We start from the raw sequence: 26,676 nt of genomic DNA on the forward strand, positions 1-26,676 counted from the left end.
TCTCACACTGTGGTGGCTCCCACTGCAGGCTGGGGATGTGGCTGGCAGGCCCTTGAGTGACATTCTTCATCTGTGCTACATGGCACGGCAGCAAGTGGGTGTCTCAGCAGTTAAGAGCGCTGGCTGTTCTTCCAGAGGTCCTGAGTTCAATTCCCAGCAACCACATCTCCTCTGGTATGCACTAAAACAAGAGTACTCACATAAACAAACAAACAAACAAACAAATCTATCTTTAAAAAAATAATTACAAAGAAAACCAAAGAAAGGGCTGGGGTGTGTGGCTGAGCTGGTGGGGGATTGGCCATCGCTCCAGCTCCCACCCACCCACCGCCCTTTCTTATTCTTTTTTTTTACTTTCCTCATTTGTGCAACAGCCTAAATTTCCATTGCTTGTTGGCTACGGGGTGGACTGGAATTTCCTTCTGCTGTTTCCTGGGGGCCCCTTGGATGAGCAAGGGCATTCCTTGCTCTTAGGTTGGCCTGATGCCTAGTGGAACCTTCCAGCACCGTTTGTCAGCTGACCATCACAAGCCAGCAGCAGCAGCAGCAGTAGCACCACCACCACCACCAGCACCACCACCCTCTCCTGCCACCAACACGGATGCTTCAAGGCACCTGGGAAGGGGCAGCCTGCGGTTTCCACTCATCTTTCTTGGCAGGAACTCACAATGTAAGGCTGGATAAAGACACTGAGATGGACTCCTCTTCCTGCCATCCCAGAGCCGAACTTCCAACCTCCAGAGGGTACTTGGTGAGGAAGGACCCTGGCAGCCTCTTAAACACAGAGCTGGGCGGTGAGCCTCTGGTAGGCGGCAGGGTAGTGGCCCTGGGGGAGGGAGCCTGGCCTGAGCTGCACCCATCTAGAGTGGAGCTTGCATCATGTGGGCAGCTTGGAGCAATGGGCCAAGGCGAGTGCCCCAGACTCATGGCCAGGATCTGGCAGATTTTCCTGAATACTGTTTCTCCTTTGGCTGAGAGTCCTCAGAGCAACTTCCAGGACTTTCAATGACTCTCTGGAGACTTTTCACTGGAAAAGGCTGCTCTGCTGGGGGCAGTCCTCAGAACCCCTCCAAGCTCAGTGTGACTCACACTGCTGCTCAGGTGTGTTCAGGTTCCACCAATGTGTGCCCACATGCTCTCATCTTCATTTCTTTTCTTTTCTTATTTTTTGAAACAGGGTCTCACTATGTAGTCCTAGCCTGTCCTGGAACGTGATGCATAGACCAGGCTGGCCTCAGCCTCACAGGGGACCAGCCTGCTTCTTTCTGCCTGTGCTGGGGTGAGAGTGCATGGGTGGCGTGTGCCACTGTGCCTAGACACAAACTCTTTCAAATAACAGCAGCTGGACTAAGCAGTGTAGTCTGAGAACAACTCCTTGCTTCCTCCCATCCGCCCATCCTTCCTAAGACACAAAGATGGCGTTATCATTGAGTCCTCTTGTTTGGTCCTGTTCTGCTGGCACAGGGTGTCACATGGCTTGGAACTTACTCTGTAGCCCAGGCTAGCCTCAAACTTACATCATCTTTCTTGCTTCCTCCGCCCAAACTGCTAAGATTACAGGTGTGCTCCACCGTCCTGGGCTTACCTGTCTGTCCCATTTAATGTCTTGAAGTTTATGTTCGGTTTCCTTACTCATGGCACACTCCTCCAGACACACACACAAAACCATTTGTTCTGTCAGCCACCTATGATAGATATGTAGGTCATCGCCAATGTTTTGCAATCTACACAGTTTTACAATACATGTGTGTGTGTGTGTGTGTGTGTGTGTGTGTGTGTGTGTGTGTGTTTTGTGTTTTGTAGGTGAAGTCTGGACACTTTCCAAGAAGCTTGACCACGAGGTGATGTCTCTGTGTGCTGCCAAGTCTTCCCCGATACCCTTTGTTCTGTGCCTCCCACTTGGTGCCATGTTCCTGTCGCCTCCGCAGGGCTCTGTGGTCATGTTGCGACTGTGTCCGCCTGACAGATAAGGAATCGTCCTTGCTGTAACTATCATTTTTTATTTCCCTTATAATGAGAGGTTGAACATCTTTTTATATGTTTAGAGATCTAACTACTGGGTATTATTTTTGTTTATAAATCCCTCTTAAGCAGCTTCACAGAGGCATAATTAGTATTTTTAAAGCACATATAAAGTGACAATTACATGTTTACAGATATCCATATATACAAGTGAAACTGTTACGTCCGATAATGAAAGTGTATGTTGGGGCCCCCAGTTTCCCTGTGCCACTCCCAACCCTCTTCCTCCTCGCACGCCTGCCGCTGTTGACGTGTGTGCTTTTGTAGGGCTTCATAGCCATGGAACTGTGTCAAGTTCTTGTTCTCAGTCTGAGGCGTGCACCCCTTTCTTTCCATGACTAAGCAGGGTTCTACTGTGGAATGCTCTGGAATGTGTCTCTCCACTCAGTGCTTAGGAATCTGGTTTCCCATTGAATGTTCTTGTCAAATCTTCATATGGACAGAGGGTAATTTATATACCTAGGAACAGAATGGCAGAGCGTATGTTTTTTGAGGTGGATTTCATGTAGCCCAGGCTGGCCTCAGATTCTCTATGTAGCCAAGGATGACTTTGAATCAATGATCCCTTCCACCCAAATGAGTACTAGGGTTACAGGTATGTGCCACCACATCTGGATTCATGTTTCAGTGTGTGTGTGTGCATGTGTGTGCGTGTGTGTCTGTGTGTGCATGTGTCTGTGTGTTTAAGTGTATCTGTATGTGTGTGTGCGCACATGTGTCTGTGTGTCTCTGTGTGTGCGTGCGCACATATGTCTGTGTGTTTAAGTGTATCTGTGTGTGTGTGTGTGTGATGTGTGTGTGTCTGTGTGTGTGTCTCTCTGTGTGCATGTGTCTGTGTCTGTGTGTTTAAGTATATCTCTCTCTCTCTCTGTGTGTGTGTGTGTGTGTGTGTGTGTGTGTGTGTGTGTGTAGGAAAGGCTTTATTTGGCTTATTCCTTCCAATCACAGTCCATCACGAGAGAAAGTCAGGACAGGAACTCAGACAGAAACCTGGGGGCAGGAGCCAAAGCAGAGGCCATGGTGGACACTGCTTGCTGCCAGTGCTCAGCCCTGAGCCATGGCCACACATCCTGTCTGTGACGTCTTCGGTGGCTGCTGTTGGCTTTGCATTACAAACTAAAGCCGCCCACCCCGGCACCACCTCACCCCATTCCAGTGAAGGGCGCAAACGCTTTCCTCTTTGCACTTCTGGTCTATATGCCACCTGAATTATCTCATTTTTTAAAAATAAGGATTTATTGTACGTGAAAGAGTGTTTGCCTGGATATGTGTCGCTTTTGGAGCTCGGAAGATGGTGTGGGATGCCCTGGAACTAGGGTGACAGACGGTTGTGAGCCACTCAGGCCCCCTGCAAGAGCAGTCATTGCTCTCAAGCGCTGAGCCGTTTCTCCAGCCCTCAAAATTGCCTGTCCTATTCCTCTGTGTACACTCAGAGTTACGTGACTTACTTTTGCTATTTTGACTCCATTTTCTTTTGAGGCAGGGTCTCATGTCGCCTCACACTCTCCATGTGCCCGAAGATGATCTTGGGCTCAGAAGTTCTTCCTCCACACTGGAGTGGCGGGAGGTGGAGGCCAGGCGCGCGCCACCAAACCCAGCTCTTACTTCAGTCATTAAGCATGAATTAGGGAGGCAGAGGCAGGAGGATCGCTGTGAGTTCGAGGCCAGCCTGGTCTACAAAGCGAGTCCAGGATGGCCAAGACTACACAGAGAAACCCTAACAAACAAACAAACAAAGCATGAAATAGGGGACTAAGAGAAGAAAGCACTGTATTTACCCAGTGCTTTTTGCTGTCCCATTTTCTTCCTGATGTTTTAAGGCTCTTTTGTTGGGAAGGATATTAAGATTGGGTCTTCCTAACTTTGCCACCCAGGCAGCCCTTGAGCCTGCAATCCTCCTGTCTCAGCTTTTGAAGTGTTTTTGTTTTACAAATTTTTCAAGACAGCGTTTCACATCCCCGGGTGTCCTGGAACTCCCTCTGTAGACCACGGAGCTTCATGGGCCTCTGCCTCCCAAGTGCTGGGTTTAAAGGCGGCGTGCGCCACCACAGCCCAGCCAAGTTTTTTTCTTCAGTAGTTGGGGGTCTCCCATCTAAACCTCACCATTCAGCATCCTCTCTCTTTGCTGAGGTTTCCTGTGTTCACTGTCTTATTAGATTGTTCTTTATTGATCACTGCAGCACGTGGCGCCCGCTGCTTTAGTCTTCTCTTGCCTGGGGTTATAGGTCATGCCACCTACCTAGCTGGAGTTCTTTCCTCCCTCCCTCCCTATTTTCTGGTACTGGCCCCCTCAACCATAGATGAGCACTCTACACTGAGCTACACCCAAGCCTGTCAAGTGCTGTCAGTTTGTTTTTCTTTCTTGGCGGATACCACGCAGGAAGAGCTGCAGTGGGCAGGTGAGCTTCCTGGAGACGGCCCGCCATTTTGCACGGCTGTGATGGTTGTACCTTGGAGAGGCACGGCACCAGCAGCTTCGTCTCTGGATTCCCTCTTGCTGCTGCTGCAGTCCCTACATATCTGGCAAGGTGTGGTGGGGCGTGGGGAGACCCTCATTGCCTATAGTCTGGTGTGACTGCTTTTTGGGAGACATTCCCCTCATTTGGACAACCTTCCTGCAGATCAACATGAAGACGAACTTTCATAAAATAATATTGTTGGGCTGAAGAGTTGGCTCGGTGGTTAAGAGCACTGTCTGCTCTTCCAAAGGTCCCGGGTTCAATTCCCAGCACCCACATGGCAGCTCACAACTGTCTGTAAGTCCAAGCTCTGACACCCTCACACCAATGCACATAAATTTAAAAATTAAATAAAAATATTTTTAAAATAATATTGTTTAGGTGATTTAATATTTGACAAAACTCCTGACTTGATTTAAATAATTTTAGAAGGTTAGGTAGGTTAAAATGTTTTTGCCGGTGGCTGTTTTTTTGTTTTGATTTTTTGAGACAGGGTTTTTCTGTGTAGCTTTGGCTGTCCTGGACTCGCTTTGTAGACCAGTCTGGCCTGCCAGTGGCTTATGATGTAGAAAATCTTGAGGAACAATTTGAAGTTCAGAAAAGTACAGTCTTAATAGTTGAGCTGGGGACTTTTTGAGGTTAGGGAGCAAAAACAATACCCTAATTAGCAATAGCTGTAGTGACTCTCCTGGTGATGATGAATTCTTGCACCCATTTTGCCCTCAGCTGCTGCTTCTTCTTTTTTTTCCTTTCTTTTTTTCTTTTTTGGCTTTTCGAGATAGGGTTTCTCTATGTTAGCCTTGGCTGTCCTGGACTAACTTTGTAGACCAGGCTGGCCTCGAACTCAGTGATCTGCCTGCCTCTCCCTCCTGAGTGCTGGGATTAAAGGCGTGTGCCACCATGCCCTGCCTACATTTTTTCTAAGATTACTTTTTTAAATAATTGATTCCTTTGTTGTAACTGCAAATTGAAGCCTGCCAGTAAAGAAAGACTGGCTGAAAAAAAAATACCTTGCTTGCTTATATTTTGTTAATCTATAACAAGTTGGAGCCAGGCAGTGGTGGTGCACGCCTTTAATCCCAGCTCTCGGGAGGCAGAGGCAGGCGGATCTCTGTGAGTTGAAGGCCAGCCTGGTCTTAGAAAGTGAGTCCAGGACAGCCAAGGTTACACAGAGAAACCCTGTCTCAAAAAAACCAAAAAACCCAAGTTGGATAGTTACAAATGTATGTGGGTTCTTGGGAATTTGTTTTTTTGCATTTGTTTTTCACCCATAATAAGTAAAGCATTTGATCATGTGTGGGTGCTGGGGAACATGTTTTTTCCTATGTATATTCCTTATAATGGGTCACTTAAAAAAACCAGAATGTGGGGCTGGAGAGATGGCTCAGTGGTCAAGAGCACTGGCTGCTCTTCCAGAGGTCCTAAGTTCAATTCCCAGCAACCACGTGGTGGCTCACAACCATCTGTAATGTGATCTGATGCCTTCTTCACTGTGCATGAAGACAGTGTACTCACATACATAAAATAAATAAATAAATCTTTAAAAAAAAAACCCAGAATGTAGCCACCGTGTTTTAAAAGATTTTTTTATTGTATATGAGTGCTTTATCTGCAGAAGAGGGTATCAGATTACATTAGATGGTTGTGAACCACCATGTGGTTGCTGGGAATTGAACTCAGGACCTCTGGAAGAGCAGGTGGTACTCTTAACCACTGAGCCATCTCCAGCCCCACATTGTGTTTTATTTGTTTTTTGTTTTTGAGACAGGGCTTTTCTGTGTAGCCTTGGCTGTCCTCGAACTCACAAAGAACTGTGTGCCTCTGCCTCCCGAGTGCTGGGACTAAAGGCGTGCGCCACCACTGCCCAGCAGTCTCCTGCTTCTTATACAGCCCAGGCTGCCCTCTGCCTGCTGGGGTCATGGGTGCAGTTAGCCAATGCCCCAGTCTTCTTGAGCTTTGTTTGCATAAAGCAGTTTAGTTAGAAATTTACGACTCTTAGGGCAGTGGTGGTGGTGCACGACTAAGGCAGAGACAGGCAGTTCGATGCAAGCCTGATCTATACAGTGAGTTCCAGGACAGCCAGGCATACACAGAGGAATCCTGTGCCAAAAACACAAAAATAGATAACATAAAAAATAAAAAGGAGGTGAGGCATGGTGGTGTATGCTTTTCATCTCAGCACACAGGAGGCAGAGGCAGTTGGATCGCCCTGAGCGAGTTCAGGACAGCCAAGGCTACACAGAGAAACCCTGTCTCGAAAAACAAACAAACAAACAAAATAAATAAATAAAAAGGAAAGGGAAAAAGAAACCTTGAGCTGGTTTTTGGGCTTTTCTTTGTTCTTTTAATTTTGTGTGTGTGAAAGCTTGGCTTGCATGTATGTCTATGCACCGTGTGTGAGTGTTTCCTGCAGAGGGTGTCTGTCCCTTGGGACTGGAGTCACCAACAGTTGTGAGCTGCCACGGGTTGCTGAGAACCTAACCTGGGTCCATTAACTGCTGAGCCACTTCTTTAGCCCCTTAAGAGTCATTTTATTGCATGTGCACACCCACACCCACACCCACCCCAGCATCGGTTGTGGCTAACTCTGGTTCCGACTGGTGGAAGGACCCACGTGGTGTCACACGAGCCAGATATTAACCCTGGTCCTCCAGCACCATCCTTTCACAACAGCAACTGCTTTCTTTAATTTTCTATTTAGTATTGCTCCGCTCAGCACACGTGTGGACGCCGGAGGACAACTGCTAACTTTTCCACCTTTACGTGGGTTCCAGGGACCAAACTCAGACCACACAGCGTGCAGCGCTACCCACTGAGTAATCTCAAGTCACATGGCAGACAGCCACAAAGAGCAGGAAGGAGCAAGGGAGCTTAAGGAGTCTCAAGATTTTATTTAGTGCCAGTCAGCAGGAACTGTACCCCACCATGTGAGTAGGAAGGTCACAGGCTTGTGAGGAGCCAGGCCCTGCTGGGCGAGGTCGTAACTGTTCCTTTGTGTCCCCAGACTCCAGCTAGGTAAACACCAGAGACAAAGCAGGTCCTTCCCAAGGAGGAGCAACTCTGGACGACAAAGAGCCCCACAAACTTTCCAGGTGGGACCAGAACTGGCCAGTTTCTTGTCTGCTTGGGATAATCACTCTGTCTGGGACGAGACCGTCCTGAGCACCCTACCACAGTAGCCCTGTGGACAGGAATGCCCAACGCTTCTGCCTTCTGGCTGTCTCTCTCCTGGACACTTAAGCTTGGGGCCCTCACCGCCCTCTGGCCCGCCTCAACAAGCTACCTTGCAAGAGCCATTATGGCTTACCCCCAAGCCAATGTATGCAAGTTGGTTGTCCCTGTGTGTCCATTAGGCCGTGCCTACTTTCCTCAGGGACCTTACAGGGCCCTCTTGGCCCACCTCTTCCATGCAACTCCACTCCTCTGCTCACAGCACGCGGTCAGCTGAGTGACTCAGGAAGCAGCCCTCTGCTCTGCTCAGTTCCCTTCTAGAGAGGCTGGCACCGTCGTCCAGCGGACCACAGTAGAAGATGCTGCTCTATCCCGGGTGGAGCTACAGGCTGAGCGACCTCAACAGTGCCAGCCGCTGTGCTGAAACACTCCACTTTGACAAAGCCCCACCCCCCACGCCCGTCAACTCAACCCTCACACGCAGGCCGCTGGAAAAGTCCCAGATGGTGCTGGGACCTAAAGCGCAAGTCAGGGACTGGAAAGAGACAGAGGCCAGCGCTCACGTGCAGTTTAATTGTGGGAATGGGACAGCATCAAGAGCAGCATTTTACCAGGTTGGTGTAAAAATGACACAGTCCAGACATGGCTCTTTACACTGACAGCTGCAGCAAATTCAAAACCCAGCAGCAACCTGAACCTTTTCTTGGAAAACAAGTAAGAGTCAGCGCCCGGTGCGGTCCGCAGGGTCAGGTTGACCCTGCATCATGGGTGCAGCCGGGGTGCTGGGGACCAAGGCCATGGGCTACAGTGTCTGCTGGGGTCCTCGTTCCCCGGGAACCAGCCCTCGCCATACCCTGCTCTGCAGGGAGCAGAGCCAGGACACAAAGGGGCTCCAGGCAGCGGCCCTTCTGTGGGCCCAGAGACTTTCCCAGAGATCTTCCCCACACACAGCTTCTACTGTTTTAAGGGTTCTGGAACCAGTCAACCCTGGGGGTCTTTCCCAGTAATACAATAAATATGAGAATTTAATGGAGAAACAACCAGTGTGGCAAGTGCCACACGGCAGAAAAGGCTCAGTTTGGTTCCTGCCGGCCTCCACTGACTCTTCACAGACCAGGGTGTCTCCAAGTCAGTGGCTCTGGGAACCCCACTAGGTGGCTGGGACACATGTGATGGTTCTGTTTCTAGCAGCCACCAGGGGAGGGGGTGGTGCTGGGCCACTAGGGGCAGGGGGTCCCACCAGCAGGACCCTCCCTAGTCCCTGCATTCAGGGTGTGGTAGGGGTCGGAGCATCTCTGGTGGCGGGTGTGGAGTGTGGCTTCCTGGGCTAGCCCTCCCGTACACTCACTCGAGGCTCAGCCAGGGAGCTGTGGATGATGCTGATGATAGACTCTAGGCCACTGCCCTCCAGCAGCGTGCGGTGGTCACCCTCAATGATGTGCACAGACACCTTCCCGTCGCACACCTGTACACAGGCCAGTGTCCGTCTGTGGCCCTGCCACCCACCCCGCCCGTGGCAGGTCCACCTGCCCACTCACCTGCCCACTCACCTTCGAGAGGTTGTAGTCAGCACCCAAGCCCTCGCCGTAGGTACCGCCTGTCTTGGCACGCATCAGCGTCACGTTGCCATGGTACTTGGCCTTGGGTTTATACTGCTCGGCTGCTCGAAGCTTGTGGTAGAAGGACAGGGCAGCAAAGCTCAGCTCACGGCGGTCCAGGCTGTGGTGGCTTTTTGTGATGAGGTTCACAGCAGCAGCCACCCGGTCCTCCAGGTTCTTCAGTGGCAGCAAGGCCTCCAGCACCTAGAAGGGACAGCTCTGAGCATGGGGAGGCGGGGCCATGGGGTTGGGTGGGGGCGGGGCCACGGTCTGCCTCCCTGGTCCTGCAGGTCCTGGGTGGTCCTTGTTTCCCGGCCCACCTTGTTATGTTCTGCATCGATGAACTGCTTTATGAAGAAACATATGGCCTCGGCCTCGGCCTCGGCCTCACAGCCTGGGGTCATCTTTGCCCGGTAGCTCTGTTGGGGAAGGAGAGACTGCTACAGCCAGCACCCAAGTGACCAGGACCCCTCCCAGGAGAAGCGCAGTCTGAGCCAGACGCAGGCAGCGAGGCTCAGGACCAGTTGGCCCAGCTCTCACCTGGGTGTGGGCCAGTACGTAGGCGTGTGAGCCGTCAAACAGGAAGAGGCTGTTGTGTGCGGGGGCTGGGCCCTGCTGGGCCTGCAGCTGGGAGCACATCTCGAAGGCGACACAGGCTCCGAAGGAGTACCCAGCTACTCTGTAGGGGCCCTCTGGCTGCACCTGCTTGATGCACTCAATGTAGTAGGCGGCCAGGTTTGGAATGCTGTCCAGAGGTGCAGCTGTAATGACAGCAGAGGGCTCAGCAGCTGATGAGGGACCAAGGCCCAAGGAACCACGCCCTGCTCGGTCCGACACATGCACAGTACCTTGGGTGCACTGCAGACCGTAGGTGGGCACGCTGAGCTTGGCAGCCAGGCTGTGGAACACAGTGGTAGAGCCTTCAATGGGGTGCACCAGGAACAGAGGCCGCTCAGAGCTCTGCACGGAGTTGAGGCGGGTCAGGGTTGGCCCCTCGGGGTTCACCAGCAGGATGCTCAGGTTCAGCTGCGCCTGCCTCAGGGTCGTGTCATTCTTGGACTTGGGGGATGCCGACTCTGTAAGGACAGAGGATATAGGGTAGCCCGACATGTGGCTCAGGCACGCATGTGACCACGTGCATACACATATTAAGGGCGGCCCCAAGCGCTCTTTGTGAAAAGGGCATTGCCGCTGCCTCTGCTACTGCACGCCCCGGCAGGACCCCTCTCACAGCCTGCTGCCTGCTACGCACCACTGGTTGAGCCAGCACTGGAGGACAGTTCCTGCAGCTTCCGCAGCGTGAGCTGCCGCACCTCACGCATGGGCAGCACCAGGTCATGTTCACGTTCCAGGATCTGGCGTACTTCCACACCCATGAGAGAGTCCAGGCCGAGGTCTGCCAGCGAGCTGTCCAGGTTAATACCTGATAGGTCTCTGATGCCTGTGAAAGGGGATGCCTGGTCATTATTTAGAAGGGCCGTGGGGACCACACACAGGCCATGTAACCTCTCCAAATAACCATCACTACAGTCATAGCTCCCCAGCCGCCTCCCCCCCCCCCACTAGCCCAGCACTCAGCCCACCTAACTCTGCCCTCTGCTCCTGTAAATGGGACGCTGAGGCTCAGAGTCACCTCAGCTAGGAAGGCGCTGAGGCGGGCTCACCTAGGATGTGTGCTACGGCCTTCACCAGATCCCTCTGGGCTTCACCGTCATGGGACACAGCTTTCTTCTCAGCCCGCACAAAGCTACTCAGGACTGCGTGGGGCTGATTCAGGAAGAGGTCCAGCACCTCCATGCAAGAAGCGATACGCTGCGGCAGGGTGCCGCCGATGACTGTGTCATTGGTACCCATCGCTTCCAGGACAATGCCCACGTCACCAATGGCACCCCACTGTATGGCTAGGCCTGTGGGCAAGGCAGGGAGTGTGTCAGGTGAGTGAGGCGGCAAGAGAGCGGCAGACGGGGTGGACCGGGCAGAAGGGCCCACCTGGGAGGCCGTTGTGTCTGCGTTGCTCGCATATACGCTCCATGGCAGAGTTGGCGAAGCCGTAGTTGGTTTGGCCAGCATTACCACGCCCACAGCTTACAGAGGAGAAGGCCACAAAGTAGTCCAGCTCGGGGCAGGCTTCCCGTGTTGCCCTGTGGGTGGGGACTCGTGTCACTTCCTGCTTACTACCATGCCCATGCATAACCAGAGCAGGCCTCCCCGGTCCTCGGGTCCAGCAGGGACCAACACAGGCGGGCACACATGGAAACCTAAGCGGAAGGACTGCCCACCTGTCAAGGTTCAGAGTGCCACTGTATTTGGGCTTGTTGACATCCTGAAAGAGTTCTGGAGTCTGGTTCTCTAGCATGGCGTCTCTCAGAACCTGGGAGAAAGGGTTTTAGTGCTTGCTGCAGCTCCAGCCCAAAGAATAGCTGCCCTGGGTCTCAGGCTTGGAGGTACCCAGTGCCCAGGATGCCTTTCTCACCATGGCCAGGTTGAAGACACCTCCAACAGGCCCAAGCTTTGTGGCTTCAGCAATGAGTGCACGGGCCCCGTCCAGGGAGCTGGCGTTGCTTGTTGACACCAGCACCTGTATCCCCTGGCGCCTCCACTCTCGAACCTGCTTGGCCTGGTAGCCTGCGGGACACAGGGCCGTGGGGCTGCACCGGAGGAAGGGAAGCGGGCTACAGCCCCTCCCACAACACCTTCCAGCACAGGGCAGCCTTCCTTACGGCTGGCCCAGGTGCCCCTACTTCCTTACCTGTGCGGACCCCGGACCGGGAAGTCAGCACAAGCTTCTGGGCCCCCCGAAGCATGAGCCACCGGGCCAGCTCCAGGCCAAAGCCACCTAGGCCACCAGTGATGATGTAACTCTTATGGGCCGGGCAGAAGGTCTTGGAGATGGCGGAGATCACGGTGGGCTGGGCCCCTGGTAACACAGCCTCTGGCTCCTCTGCCCGCACCTGCACGTAAGCAACTGTGGCTCAGACCAACCCAAGGCCATGAGGGAAAGGAGCTTGTGGCACGCCTGATGACCTGAGCCTGAGCCCTGGGACCCACGTGGTAGAGGCAATCAACCCCGACAAGCTGCCCTCTAAGCCCAGCACAGGCGCCATGCATGCTCACGCCACACTAACAAGGCAGCCGGGGTGGGTGAGCACCCGAGGGCCTCGCCTCACCTGGACAAGGACTTTGCCAATATGCTTCCCCTGAGCCATGTAGCGGAAGGCGTCTTCCACCTTGGCCTTGGGGAACACTGTGCACTTGAGGGGTTTCACAACCCCATCACGGATGCCAGCCTGCAGCAGTGCCGAGACCTCCCGCCAGCTGCTGCTGGCCTCCTCAAAAAGTGCGTCCAGCAGGATCCCATGGAAAGTGATGTTCTTCAGGAAGATAGCCATGCCTGAGCAGGAGAGGGAAAGTCATGTTCACTGGTGGACATCCCTGTGCCCAACACCGGCCCCCACCCACCCCAGGACTACAGCCATACCCAGTGGGTGGTTGTTAGAAAGATCAAATTTGCCGATCTCTAAGAAGCGGCCATGCTGAGCCAGGCACCGCACGCTGGCCTGTAGCTTCTCTTCTGCCAGGGAGTTGAGGACCAGGTCGACCCCTGTGGTGGCAAACAGGTCGTCCTGGTCATCCACACCTCCGTCCAGAGGCTGGGCTGACTGCGCGCCCACTCTCAGCAGTGGCCCAGGTGGGTACTTACCTTTGCCACCAGTGTGTCGTAACACATGCTGCTCAAATGACGTGTCTCTCGAGTTAGCAAAGCTGGTGTCATCGAGCTGAGGGAACCTGGCCTGGAGGTATGCTCGCTTCTCGGCAGAGCCTGTTGCGAGAGAGGACACAGTGAGGTTGGGCCACCGAGCTCACGAGGGTCTGAGGGCCTGGGAGGGGCTGGGCGGCGGCGGCGGCGGCGGGGGAGGCTTACCCACAGTGGTGAAGACTCGGCAGCCCAGACTCAGGGCGATGGAGATGGCTGCCTGGCCCACACCACCTGAGCCTGAGTGGATGAGCACGGTCTCCCCAGGCTGAATCCGCCCACGCACTACGAGGGCGTAGTAGGCAGTGGTGTAGACAACGGGCACGGATGCTGCCTCCTCCAAGGTCCTGAGGGAACAGCACAGGGTCAACTCCGTCTGGTCACCAACTAAGATCATGTTACGCCCCCAACTGTAGCCCAGCCTGCTCACCAGCTGGAGGGTACATCCCAGAGGAAGTCTGGTGACAACAGGACTGAGGTGGCCAGGCCTTCTGCAGGCACCAGCCCCATCACGCGCCGGCCACACCTGTCGCGGCCTGAGAATTCCATGCCGAGCATGCAGTCCCGGCTGGCCCATTTACCTGTGGGCAGACAGAGGAGAGGCTCCTGTCTGCACTGAGGGTTGTCAGGGTGCAGGGTCCAAGTGTAGGCCCTGGTGCTGGGGAGCCCTCTCCTCCCCAGGAGCTGGCGTCAGGACTTCCTTCTCACCCCACCCTGAGTGGCACCTGGAATGGCATCAGGGGACAGCTTGCCCGTGGCCAGCATGATGTCCCGGAAGTTGAGTGAGGCGTAGTAGACTGTGCAGAGCTGCGCCCCTGCGCTGGCGGGCTGCGCGTGTTTGAGGGGCGAGCAGACCCAGCGGATGGAGGCAAGGTCGCCTCGGGTAAGCACATTTACAAAGGCGTGTGCCGTCTGCTCCTCGGGCTTGTCTGAGGGCGAAAGGAAGCAAGGATGCCACAGGGCTACCCGGCCAGGCTCCCTCGTTGGCCAGACAGGTACAGGGCAGCAATGGGCTTACCCTGCTCTAACAGGAAGTGACGGAATGCACCCCAGGCGCCATCGCGGTACACATTCATCACCAGGTCACTCTCCAGCACACTCTGTAGCTCTGAGGAGCCAGGGTCCAGCTTGGGGACATGAGATGTGCTGCTGAGGTTGGACAGCAGGATACACCTGTGGGGACAGAGGTGGTAAGGGTATCAAGGGTGGAGGGGAGGGCGGGAGGGCGGGAGGGAGGAAAGGAGGGACGGCATCACTCAGGGCCTCTCCTACCGAATCCGGTGTCCACCAGGCTCTTTGCGGAGGCAGGTCACCAAGCCCACCACACCCGAGTTGGGGCAATCCATGGCTGTTAGCCACACAGGCTGGGAGGAAGATGTGGCCAAGGTGCTCTGCGGAGCAAAGAAAGGTCAGCCTCCAGGAGGGTCATGTGCCAGGGCAAGGAAGGTGCCCAGCCCCAGGCCCTGACCTTCAGAGAGTCCACCCACTGGAAGCTGGTGTCCTCCACAGGCAGGAAGATGGGGCCGTCCTGCAGGGTGGCTCGGCGGCGGCACAGGAAGAGTGCGGTCCCGTAGAAGGACTTTTTAAGGCCCACCAGACGCAGTGCCTTTTGTGAGAACAGGCTCTCCCACTCTTCCTATGTATATGGAGTCTTGTAAGTGCTGAGCTGGCCGAGCCACGCCCGGCCCTCTCCTGCCCCTCGGGACTAGCCGCAGTACCTGGCTTAGGAGGCTGAGCCCAGGCTGCACCTCAGAGGGGAGGCAGGCCAAGGTCTCCCCAAGGACATGACCTTTGAGCACTGTGTGCATTAACAGGAAACCACCTTCCTTGAGGGCGGCTGCCATGTTGCCCAGGGCCAAGGCTGGATCCTCCAGAGTGGCCACTGAACAGTTGCACACCAGAAGGTCAAGTGCACCCAGGTTGTTGGGAGCAGGATCGGAAGGGTTCCACTGCGCCTGAGCAACGTCGTGCTGCTGCAGCTTGGCCTGGACATCCTGCAGGGACTGGGGGAGGCAGTCGGTGGCTGTATACTCCAGTTGCAGCATAGGCTGGGTGTTGAGCAGGGCCGGGATGCGGGTGTACAAGTGACCTTCTCCGGCCAGCACCTGGGGTAGGGGGAGCATCTTAGTTCTGTTGCTTCTAGGAAACAGCAAAACCTCGGGGGCTGGGTCTGCACCCCGGCTGCTCAGTTCTGTGGCAGTGGCAGCCAGGAGCGCCCCCCCAAGTGCTCTACTGCACTCTCCTCTGGAGTTTGTCTACAATGTCCCAGCTTGGATGGAGCCCAAGGCACCCCAGGATTCTCCCCAGAAGTCTTCTGGGTGGCGAGGGGTGAAATTCTCCCATAATCATTCACAGTGGACCAGAGCACCACAGTGACCTGCTACCCCCTGGCTGCCTGCTTTGCCCTGGACCCACGCACAGGGCCTGCCCACCTCTCCAGCACCCACCTCCACCACCTTCATCTTGAGACCAGTCAGGTTCTCCAGGGCCGTGTCTACGCAGGCCTTGAGTGCCTGGGAGTTGAGGAGGCCACTGATCAGAGGGTCTTCCGGCAGCAGGAGCCTTTCTTGAGCCAGGGCCTCGCCCAACTCCAGCTGCAGGGTCCCGTTGAGCTGCAGCTGGCAAGCAGCTGCCAGCAGCTGAGGTAGAGCATGCTGTGGGAGCTCCTCCAGCCCAGGCACTGCCGTCTTCAGCCCCTGCTGGGGGGCCTTGTTCTGCAGAGCCTGTGCCAGCCCTGGGAGCGGGAGAAGGCCTATGTTCTCCAAGGCTTCCAGCCACCTACCCCACCCGCTGGCCCACAGGACAAGCCAACAGCTGGAGAGACAGCAACCGGAGGAAGGGACGCAGTGCAAAGCTGCGCCCAGCCGAGGTGCGAGCCCACCGAGGGAAGGCTCCCCTCTCACCAACCCCAAGGTCCACACAGTCCCACAGAGGAGGGAGCTCCCTCACCCTGGCACAGCTGCAGCTCTCTCTGCAGGGTGGCGCTCTCAGACAGGCACCCGGCCTCCATGTGGGGTGTGAAGACGAACTTCTCCAAGGTGGGAACCAGCTGTTCCTGCTGCCGCCGTGGGGCTGCCGTGGTGTGTAGTCTGGAGATGCGGACACCGCCAGACACCGTGCTGCCCAGACAGGAGCTAGTTTTCACATCCACCACTATGGAGACACACTGGTTAGTGTAGGTAATGCCCAGCCCAGGACTCAGGTGCACAACGCGAGGGCCAGAGCTACCTTGGGTCTCCCCCTCCAGCGTGTACACCCTCTGCAGGTGGGTGGCGGGGTGGATGTGGATGGCCGTCACGCGGGTCGGTAGCCGCAGACTCTGCTGCTGGCTGGCACCCAGAATGGACACCTGCAGCATTGTGTCCAGGAAGGTCACCCAGTTGTCTCTCCAGAGCAGCTTGCCCTGCTCACCTGCAGCAGAGGGGCCGGTCAGCACGCAGGCCCACCTGCTCCAGAGCCCCCCCAGCAGGAGGTGCCCCTGGTAGTCACACTCACTGACTCTGGGGTGCCAAAACCCACCTTCAAGGCTGGCCTCATAGATGCCCTGGAACTGAGGGCCATAATCATAGCCACGCAGCCTCAACTCCTTGTACACTTCTGTCTGGGTCAAGCGGGAGACAGGTGTGGACTCAGGGGGGTTCAGGTCTTCCGGGTGGTCGAAGAACTTGGAGTTAGGGTCTTCCCACTGGGACACTTTCCCTGCAGGAGACAGGGCAAGCGGAGGGCCTGAGCCCGGGGCAAGCTAGGAGGAGCTGGGCCCCAGCCACACAGGCCCAGCCAGGTCACACTCACCACTCACGATCAGGTTGCCGTTCTCAGACACTTCAAAGGCATGGGAGGCCTCTAGCAGCCGCACCTCCAGAGACACAGTTCCTGCGGGGAAAGGAGGTGGGGGTGTCAGAGCAAAGTCATGACAACTTCAGCAGCTCCCACGGAAGGCGCCTTGTACCTGTCTTGGGCAGTATGGTGGCCTGATGAAGTGTCACGTCCTCAAATACCACAGGAGTCTCTTCTAAGGACAGGCTCAAGCTGCGAGCCAGCGTCTTCCACACCAGACACAGGTAGCCAGTGGCAGGGAAGATGACGCGGCCGTCGATGCAGTGGTCTACCAGGTAGTGGTCAGGCGACTCGGGACCGGCATCTGTGAGGGATGAAGGCCTCAGCACTGGCCCATGGGCCTGGGAAGGAGACCACCACCACCACCACCACCACCACCACCACGAGGCCCGGCTCACCGATACTATAGACTGTAGCAGACGAGGAGCTGGAGCCATTGGGGAAGTCTTCAGCAGCTGGGACGTCCCAAGTCTGACTGTGGTCCCACTTGATGTGAGGGGAGATGAGAGGAGTCCCCCGGGGCACCGGGAGCGCCACAGGTGGGAACAGGCCATTGGGGTTGACATCGACGCTGGTGAAAAGGGAGCGTGAGTAACACAGCTGGCCCTAAGATCTCAAACACTTTTTGCCCCGTTTTTAAGTCCTCAAGACTGAGGGACAGAAGTGAGTTGGGCCAACAGCAGCCCTGTCATGGGGGGCGGTGTGGGCCCCACGGGAGCAGCAGAAAAGCGGAGACCTACCCTGTGAGGTGCACCTTGCCGAGGTTGGTGAGGAAGAACTCCAAGTTATCTTTATGGTCCCTCTTCATCAGCGGGACGATGGTGCAGGTGGACTTCACACCTCGCTTCAGGACAGCCTAGCAAGGCAGAGAGGGGCCAGGCTGTGACCTCGTCCCTGCCGCCTTGCCCTCTCCAGTGACCCAGGCGGCCCGGGCGCTCACCTGCAGCAGTGCGTGGGGTGCAATCTCCAGCACCACGGCGTGCTCAGGGATGTGCCACAGTGCCTCCTGGAAGAGCACAGGGCTCACCAGGTTGTTGACATTGTATTCAGCAGAAGATGTCTGGGCCAGGCTGCTCTGCCACTGGGCCTCGGGGATGGAGGTGCTGAGCCAGCGAGCTGAGCGAGGCCTTGGCTCCCGGATCACCTGCACACAGGAGCTTGGTTAGCAAGTAAAGTCACCATGCCTGTAGGTCCAGGTGTGGCCAGCCACTCACCTTCTTGAGAGCCTGCAGCAGCGTGGGGGCGATGCCTTCCATGAAATATGAGTGAAAGGCAAGGCCGCCGGTTCGCACCTCCTTGGCAAACACACCTTCCTGCTTCAGCTGAGCCACAAACTCACTCACTGCAGCCTGCAGGCATTAAGGCCGGTGTCAGAGGGGCCTGGTCTGGCTCTCCCTGGTCAGGTAGAGTCCACCCAGCTTAGGTCTCACCCTGAGGGCCTGGGACAAGTGTAGCTCACCAGCTGGGCCCTTTAGGACTTGGTAGACACAGACTGAGGAGGCCTTGCCTCCCAGGTAGGGCCAGAGCAAAATGCAGGGGACAGAAGTCCTGCTATGGTTGCAGGGCCCACCTGAGGTCCAGAGATGGTCACAGTGTCCTCAGAGTTGTGGCAGGCAGGCACCACACCAGGCGGACAGCGTTCTTTACACTCCTCCCAGGACAAACCTGCAGGCAGAGTGGCAGGCCTCAGAACTGGCTGCAGCCCAGCCCAGCATCCTGGACCAGGGAGGATTCTGCCATGAACACCACCTGGGTGGCCCACGGTGCTGGTGGGTTGTCAAGAGATGGCATAGTGACTGCCTCAGCACTTGGCCTTCCCAGGGCACGTTCAACTCCCCCGCCACGTCTAATCTCAAGAGGAGGTGACAAGTTAGAAAAGGAGCCAGGTGTCACCTGAGGGGTGTCAGAGGTAAACAGTGGAGGAGCTGGGCAGTGAACACTCAGGGTGAGTAGCTAGCTCTCCTCAGCCCCTTGACCCTCATCTCACGTGTGGGGTGTTTTCATACCTTACACAGGCCTGCGGGCTCAGCACAACTGAAGCCTCCTATAAAGACAATCTGGGCAGAGTGACCTCTCCCCTTGAAGCCAAGACAGTTGGTTCTTTTGAAGGACCCAGGTCAGAAGCCCCTTCCAGGAAGATCCCGGTGCCTAATGCAGCTGGAGACCCTGGGAAGGTACCTACCCACAGCTGCCATGGATCCGGGTGGGAGGTGGGCCTCCTTGATGCACTGGCCTCTCCAGTAGGCTGCAAGCACAGCCTCTCTCTGGGAGAGGCAGCCATCCGCATAGCCACAGGCAACCTCTCCCAAGGAGTGCCCAATGATGCCGTCGGGTTTCAGCCCCACAGCAGTCAGCAGGTCTATGAGGGCGATCTGGGGAGTGGAGACATAGGCCGGGTCACACAGGCCCTGGATCACTAGCCTGACAAGCCGGAACGGAAGGCCCAGCACACCAAGCCTCCCCCCTCAGGGACCTCTGTGTCAGGACTGCTGCTTCCCTAATGTCGCGCCCGGCGTGAAGCTCTGCCCAGTGAAGGGCACGTGTTGGACAGGGCCAGCACGGTGTGACTGCTGAGTATGGCTCCTTGCTTCTGAGGAAGGCAAGGCCATGCACGTGACATACCTGGATGGCAGTGAGGCTCACAAAGGCGTTCACGATGTCGTCAAAGGTGTTCTCATCCGTGCTGAGCAGAAGGTCTGACACTTTCACTCCCAATGGCTTCACAACCTCATCAGAGCGCAGGATTGACTCACGGAAGCTGTCCAGGCGCATGAGGCTCAGCCCCATCCCACGCCACTGTGTGCCCATTCCTGTCCCAGAAAGCTTATCAGGGCCACAGCATGGCCACCTACCAGCCTCACCCTCAAGAACAGTGGACTGCCCCCCCCCCTCTGATGAGGGCCAGCCAGGGAGAACAGGGGTGGGGAGGCTCACCGGAGCAGATGAACCAGACTGGACGCTTGCTGGCAGACACTTGCTGCACTTCCTGCACAGCTCCCTCAACCCCGAGCACGGCGTAGCCCCTGTAGGGCATGGCAGCTGTCGGGGCCACTGCGATGTTGTTGAGCATGTTCACAAAGGCCAAGTCCTGGCTGTGCTGGCGGCCCTGCTCCAGCAGGCCCTGCACTGCCTCCATGGTGCGCCCACTGGCCTGCAGCAAACGGGGGAGCGAGGCATGTGGGGCAGGCGCAGGGGCCTGCTGCGTGTTGGGTTGGAGGATGATGTGAACGTTGGCACCTCCAAAGCCAAAAGAGTTGATGCCCACGTTGCCACCGTGAACAGGCAGGGGTTTGTCTACCACCTGCAGGCGCCCGTCAAGAAGTGCTGGGATTTCAGGGTTGGGGTTGTGGAAATGCAGGTTGGGGGCCCAAACCCCATGTTCCAGGGATAGCAGCACCTGTAGCGAGAACGCACGATTAGTGGACAGTTGACCCAGCCAGGTGTGGACACTACACCACAGGTCCATGTGCTGTGTGTACTGGGCACAAAGACTCAAGTCTCCTCTGGTCTTGTGCCCTCACCGGTGTTGGGGGGGGGGGGAAATGGTCCCCAAGTTGAGGGTCTGTATGCCTGAACACGAACCCCCAAGCCAGGCCCAGCCCCAGAAGCCCAAACAACCGCACATGTCTGCCAATGTAGAAACAAGCTGCAAGTCCCTCCAAGTGGACAGCCAGGTGTGCAGGGTCACCCAGCAGGAATGAGCACACCAGAGCTGATGCTGATGCTGGCTCACTCCCCAACCCCATGACCCCCGTGATGACCCGCCCCCGAAGGAGGCATTTTGCTGGACCTGGCTGCCTGGACATTTCCTCAGAACTGTCCCCATCCTTTCCGTAGCCAAGTGTTCCTTTTGGCCAGAAGCTACACAACTCAGCACACTGACCACAGGATGTGCCATGAGGGTAGCCCCACTCTCCCTGCATTTGAGCCATGGCACAGCCGAAGGGTTAGTTAGTAGGCAGGCAGGAGCTCCGAGGTCGGCAAATGGTGGGCACAGCATGCAGCTAGCCATGTGGCAGAGACCCTGTTCAGGGAGCACAACCTGCTCACCTTGGCCAGGGCTGCTAGCCCAGACGCAGGCTCGGGGTGTCCCATGTTGGATTTGGTGGATCCAATTAACAGAGGGCTCTGGCGGGAGGCACACAGGGCTCGCACAATGCTGTTCAGTTCCTGGGGGTCACCCACCTGCAGGGGACAGAGTAAGTTAAGGCTGCAGCCAGGTGACACCCTGTTGAGGGTAGAGGAAAGCCCCAGGAAGGGCTTTCACCTTGGTGCCTGTGCCGTGGGCTTCAATATACTCAAGGGACTCAGGGGCCAGGCCGGCTGGTCGGTACAGCGAGTGGATGAGCTGCTCCTGAGCTTCTCCAGAGGGGAACGTCACACCTGGGGTAGAGGGCAGTGCGGTATTAAGCCCTGCACACTCCACATCCTTGCTTCTTACAACCCACGCTCTCTTTCCCCGCGTGCCCACCTTGCTCCTTGCAGCCATCTGTGTTGGTGCCAGCATTCAGTACAGTGGCATAGACCCGCCGGGCCAGGGACTTCTTGGTCAGCAGAACTACCACAACGGCCTCGGAGCGACAGTACCCATTCCCTAGGGCAGACCAACACCTCAGCCAGGTGCTCTGGCGGCGTGGTGTGCGTGCACACGATCCACGCCGTACACACTGGGCACGGGCTCCAGAGCCCGAGGGTCCTACCCAGCCCAGTCTTACCCGCGTCGTCGAAGGACTTGCAGGTGCCGTCAGGGCTGAGCATGCCCAGCTTCATGAACTGCACCGAGGTGTTGGGCTTCAGCAGCACGTTGATGCCACCCACGAGGGCAGCAGGGCACTCGCCGCTGCGGATGGCCTGGTAGGCGTTCTGCAGTGCCAGTAGGCTGGAGGAGCAGGCTGTGTCCAGGGCAATGCTGGGTCCTGGGGGCACGGGCATAAAGCAGGTGCTGGTGCCTCAGGACAGATCCTAAACCCCCCACAGGGGAGGGGAAGGGCCTGAGCAACCCCCTCAGCCTTCCCCAGGACCGAGGACGTCCAGTCTAAAGGGCTGCCTAGGTGGGTGCACACACACAGTTGGGCCCATGCCCACAGCTGGGAGAAAAACCCACCTTTGAAGTCAAAGAAGAAGGAAAGCCTGTTGGCCATCATGGCTCGCTGGCAGCCCACCATGCTGTAGCCTAGAAGTGTCTCAGGGTCTCTGCTCAGGGCCTCTGATGCCTCGGATCCACTCACGCCCACCCAGACGCCAGTGCTTGTTCCTCGGAGTGAAGCCGGGTTGATGCCTGCCAGGGCAGCAACAGCCACATGGGTTTGGGCGAGACGGGCACCATAAGAGGACACAGTGGCCCTCGGAGGTCTGGGTCACGCAGCAGCCATGGAGGCCACAGGAAGCACAGAGGACAGCATTGTCCAAAGGCAACAACTCCCTTGGCCTCTGGTGTCACTGCTGGGTCTCAAGAGCCTGCTGGCCAATGAGTCCTCTAGTGCCAAGGGCAGCTTGGCCTGGGACAGGCTGAGATAAGGACACAAAGGCCAAGTGTCCAAGCTGAGAAAGCAGAGGACAGTGGGTAACCCCCAGGGAGCGATGCCCAGTCTTTAACAGAGCCTGGGCAGATAGGCCCAAGGTGGTAGTGGTGTCGACCTGCATTTTCACCTCTGAGGCTCCAAAAGTCCTGTGATCCCTGGCCTTAACCCGACCCCACGGTGGCCTTACATTATCAAGTATCGGGCCAGTTAGCATCCGCCAACCTGAAGCTCACCAACCTACGCTGGCTGCCCAGTGTGGGGCCTTCTATCCCTGGGGGCACGTCAATGTCCCAAGTAGCAGGATCCATAATAAGAGACTGCCAGTGGACAGGGTTGCTGCCAAAGCTTGAGGCTGAGCCCCCGCAGGCAGAGCTACCTACTGTAAGCCCCACCCTCAGCCCAAGACCAGCCAGACATCAGGGAGTGAGGAAACTGGGGTAACAGGGCGCGCCTGGGACACTGCTAGTGTGCAGTTGTGAAACCATGGCTTGCTCAGGGCCCCCGCCTCCAGAACCAATGGCCCTACATCGGGGTTGGGGACACAGCCAGAGAGGCCTGTGCCATGCCTTTCTCTGACCTCAAAGCCTAGGAGATATCGTTGCTGCATTTCCTTGTCCTGTTTACAGTGCTGGGGATGACGCCCAGGCTCCTGTGCACACAGACCAAGTGCTCTCCCCTCAACTACGTCCCCAGCCCCCAGGGCAGCATGTGACACTCCAGTGACCCACCTCCGTCCACAATGGCCTCATAGCTGACTTCCAAGAGCAGCCGGAGCTGGGGATCCATTGTGTGTGCCTGCTTGGGGTGGACCCCAAAGAAGGAGGCGTCGAACTTGGACAGGTCTTTCAGCTTTCCAGACCGCTTGGGCAGACCATAGAGCCCTGTGGAACATCACAGCCCCTGAAGCCACAGGGAAGGCTCCCAGAAAGAACTGGCTGGTGGCCTCGCTGCTAAAGAGGGGGTCCCAAAACATCCACCCGAGTGTGGTGACCCAAAGTGGAAGCCCCTGGAGGTGAGGCTGGTGACCACCCCTGCTGACCCCAGCCTGACCGGGAGACCCTCTGCCTGATAAGAGGCTGGCCAGGCTGGCCTCACACTGCTGACTCACACTTGCCCATCAGGTCGAGCTGCTCGCTGGAGCCCGTTGGGTGTGAGAGTCAAGCAAGGAGCATTCTAGGTGCCATGTGCCAGCTGGGGGCGTAGGCTGCAGGCAGGACATCGGTCGCCTTTGGTGTCCTCCGTTCGGGACCCAAGCAAGCCACCTGTCCTTTACATCAGGCCCTGTGTTCGGGAAGTGTCTCGGCCCTGAGGGGACACTCACCAGCCTTCCACCGCCTGTCATCGTCTGTAACCATGTCCACACCGTTAATGAGGTTGTCCCAGAACTCCTGCAGGTTCTCTGACTCGGGCAACTTCCCCGACATGCCGGCTATCACCACCTCCTCCATGGCTCTTCTCTGTGGGAAAGGTAGCACGGTGGGCCACACACAAGGGTCAGCCCAGCCACAGCTGCCCTGAATCCACAGGTAGCTAGTGCCTGCCCTGACTTTCTGAGAGAAAAGTGCTCAGAAAACCTCTAGGGGAAACTATCGGGTAAGTCACTGGGCGGGCTGGGTGCTAGGTCTCTCTTTGCACTGATAGCTATTTCTGAGGTTTTGTTCCCTCTCAGGGTACCGGCACTCGACCAGGCCTGACCCTGCCTTGCCAGAGTGTATGGCTCCATCCCAAGCTGGTCAAATCAGGAACTTGAAAGAGAAGGTGGGGCTGCGAGGAGCAGGGTCTGGGCACTCTCACCTAGGGCCACCGGGAAGCCAGCGCTTCCCTTCCGTGATGGGGGTGGAGAGCCACAGCTGCTCAGGCTTGGTAAGGACTCAGAGGGTACAGGCCTGACGACTACCGGGTGCCCAGGCCTGGCGGGGCCAAAGGACCCCTCCAGCAAGATCCGCTGGGTGCGGAGCAGGGGCAGGAAGAAGCCTCTCGCCACTTGGCTGAACACCTTGTGACCTGGCCGCGGCAACACAAGGGCCTTGCTATGTCCTCGGGTCCCTAAGGCACTTGCCCGGGACAGCACAGGCTTTACAGCCAGCCGTAGTGCAGCGTAGAGGCTTCCGCACCACCTTGCGGGGCGAGGCCTGGATGGGTTGATGACTTCCGCTGAGGCTCGCGGGGCCTCGTGCGCACCCAGACCCGCATCTGGCCTCTCCAAGCTGGCGGGTACCACCGCGGCCTCCCGCGCCCCGCCAAAGGCCCCCACGAGAGCGGAGGCCCCGGCCCCATCCACGCGGCGCCCGGCCTCCTGCACCCGGCTGGCGCGGCGCCCACGTGACAGCGGCCCGCCGCGCTGGCTCTCCGCACACCCCTCCCGCGCCCCTCTCGGCCGGACCGAGCGCGCAGCCGGGTGGTTGGCCGTCGGAGGGGCGCGGCGGCGCTTTTGTGAGCGCAGGGGTCCTGAGGATCGGCGCCCGCCTGTCCTCCCGCCCGAGCCGCGGCAACCCGACCCCGGCCGGCCGCCCCGGACCCCGGCCCGCAGCGGCGTACCTGACTGGGCTCTGGAGGCAGACGACAAGCGCGGAGCGCGGCAGGCGAGCTGGATGGGACACCGCTGCCGTCTCTCTGGCTCCCTCTAGGCCGCGCCGGCGCTATTTAAACCGCGGCCATCCCCGCGCGGCCACGCCACATGGGCTGACAGCTTGGCTGCGCCGCCCAGGCCAATGAGCGTCGGGGCTGCGCCCCGGGACCCGGCGCGCCGCCGCCGGTGGGGTGATGCCCGCGCGCGCCGCCCCCAGCCGGGACCCTGAGCGGGCGCGCGCATCCCCCGCCCGCTTCCGTCCCCGCCCCCAGCCTCGCGCAGGCCACGCGGGTTCCATCCCGACGCCCTCGTTTCTGTGCCCCCCACCCCCCAAGCCCCCAGGTGTGCGTTGTGCGCGCGCAGTGTGGATCGGGAGTGCTTGGTCACATTGGGGACGTGAGGAGGACACCAGGCCACGCGGGGGACAGGCCCACGTCGCCGCGACTCCACGCCGTGATCGTAGCGCGCGCGGAGCCGAGGGGCGTGGCCAGCTCCACATCGGGACCAATTGGGCACCGAGGCCATTCGTGACGGCCCAATGGCGGCGCGCGGGTGGGCGTTGCTAGGCAATAGGGTGATGGGCCGGCAACAGCGGCACGGAGCTTCGTGGGGCCCGCGCAAGCGCGGTCGTTGACCCTGGCGGAGGGCGCCTCCGGCGGGGTTACTAGCGGTCATCGTGGCCTGGCTTTCTCGGACACCCACCCTATCTGTCAGGGCTTCCTTGGAGACCGGGGTGCGGGCAGGGACGGGAGCAGTGGGCAGGATCGGGAACGCAGGAGTGCGTGCGGCGGTCTCGGAGTCCGCGCGGTGTCCAGGCGCGGCCATCTGGCGAGCGGGATACCTCCCCTCCCCCGCATGGTGGGAACAAAGGAGCTGCTGCGCGCCTCCTGAGATGCTAGCTTCCGGGACCCTCTTCCTCCCTCCCTTTAAATTCCTCTTTGGAAAGGGTTTTCGAATTTGGGGACGGGAGATGACAAAACCCACCGACCAAAAAGAGACAGACTGCTCAGGGCCTCCTGAGTGCCCAGAGAGGTTGCTTTCTTCCCTGCTGCCCTTCCACTTAAGGCCCAGGCCACTAAAGCGACACCTTATAGGGCAATGGCCTTGTGGGGGGGGGCCTGTGGTGAGGCGTCAGTGGTCCTAGAATGCCTCTCTATAGCTTGGCGCCTCAAAAAGCCTAGATGCAAAAGGGTGCCAGAGCCTCAGCCTCGGGTGTTAACCCTGACTTCTAGCTTCTCCAACTTGGCTGTCCACTCGAGTTCCTTCTGAAAGGTGCCTGAGCCCTGCCTCTGTAGCTATCAGGGGCTCAGGATAGCAGCGGGCTTGCAGGCAGAGTCTCAGCCTGTCCACGGAGAAGGACACCGCGGTCAGAGCAGGACATCTCTGCTCATCTTTTCACCGATGGAAGCAGCAAGGCTACTTGTGAGACACAGCCCGTGCTGGTTGGAAGCACAGTGTCCCTAGGTGGGCTGTTAGGAAGCTGTCCCATGGCTCCTAGTATAAGCACCTGGAGAGAAGCCTCCCTGCAAACACAGCAAGTGTGGGCTGCAGAGACTCTCAACCGTGTCCAAGGCCACATTACTCAGTGTGGTTTCTCCTGTGACATTTGTCTGGCCCACACCCGTGAGCCAGTCAGCCAGGAATCACAGTATGTTACACAGGTGCAAAATGAAGGTGCAGGAATCACGATTAGGGACACACAGCAGCGTCCGGCCCCTCAGCCAGGCCATGGCTATCTTTACGT

At 57.5% G+C, this 26,676-nt stretch overlaps 1 protein-coding gene across 1 annotated transcript; it reads right to left on the bottom strand.

The window, feature by feature from the left end:
• Positions 1-8,205: 8,205 nt before the first annotated feature.
• FASN (fatty acid synthase) lies at positions 8,206-25,060 on the bottom strand. Its single transcript, XM_084803155.1, has 43 exons — positions 24,902-25,060; positions 23,685-23,820; positions 23,092-23,244; positions 21,946-22,119; positions 21,557-21,757; positions 21,313-21,435; positions 21,109-21,224; positions 20,892-21,026; positions 19,776-20,238; positions 19,464-19,651; positions 19,024-19,213; positions 18,412-18,506; positions 18,056-18,190; positions 17,782-17,985; positions 17,582-17,697; positions 17,240-17,412; positions 16,954-17,145; positions 16,797-16,877; positions 16,524-16,703; positions 16,233-16,415; positions 15,954-16,157; positions 15,452-15,738; positions 14,723-15,109; positions 14,473-14,640; positions 14,277-14,395; positions 14,023-14,177; positions 13,730-13,933; positions 13,435-13,585; positions 13,173-13,351; positions 12,951-13,070; positions 12,729-12,851; positions 12,418-12,641; positions 12,000-12,201; positions 11,724-11,875; positions 11,530-11,621; positions 11,240-11,391; positions 10,915-11,157; positions 10,503-10,691; positions 10,099-10,326; positions 9,791-10,011; positions 9,571-9,669; positions 9,203-9,454; positions 8,206-9,117 (listed from the first exon to the last, which is right to left on the bottom strand). The coding sequence occupies exons 2-43, from the start codon at positions 23,809-23,811 to the stop codon at positions 8,980-8,982; spliced, it is 7,518 nt and encodes a 2,505-aa protein (XP_084659281.1). The 5' UTR covers positions 23,812-23,820; positions 24,902-25,060; the 3' UTR covers positions 8,206-8,979.
• Between the last annotated feature and the right edge of the window lie 1,616 nt (positions 25,061-26,676).

The sequence above is a fragment of the Acomys minous genome (assembly GCF_964271855.1).
Source record: "Acomys minous genome assembly, chromosome: 12".
Classification (NCBI taxonomy): Eukaryota; Metazoa; Chordata; class Mammalia; order Rodentia; family Muridae; genus Acomys; species Acomys minous.

What these genes read in the sequence shown, in the direction of transcription:
- FASN (XM_084803155.1), bottom strand. Translation starts at nt 23,811, where the DNA reads ATGGAGGAGGTGGTGATAGCCGGCATGTCGGGGAAGTTGCCCGAGTCA. An exon ending in TGCTGCAGGCTCTCAAGAAG is followed by an intron (nt 17,986 to 18,055) that starts GTGAGTGGCTGG and finishes TCCTGTGTGCAG; the next exon opens with GTGATCCGGGAGCCAAGGCC. An exon ending in TTGGCAAAGTCCTTGTCCAG is followed by an intron (nt 12,202 to 12,417) that starts GTGAGGCGAGGC and finishes GCTTACGTGCAG; the next exon opens with GTGCGGGCAGAGGAGCCAGA.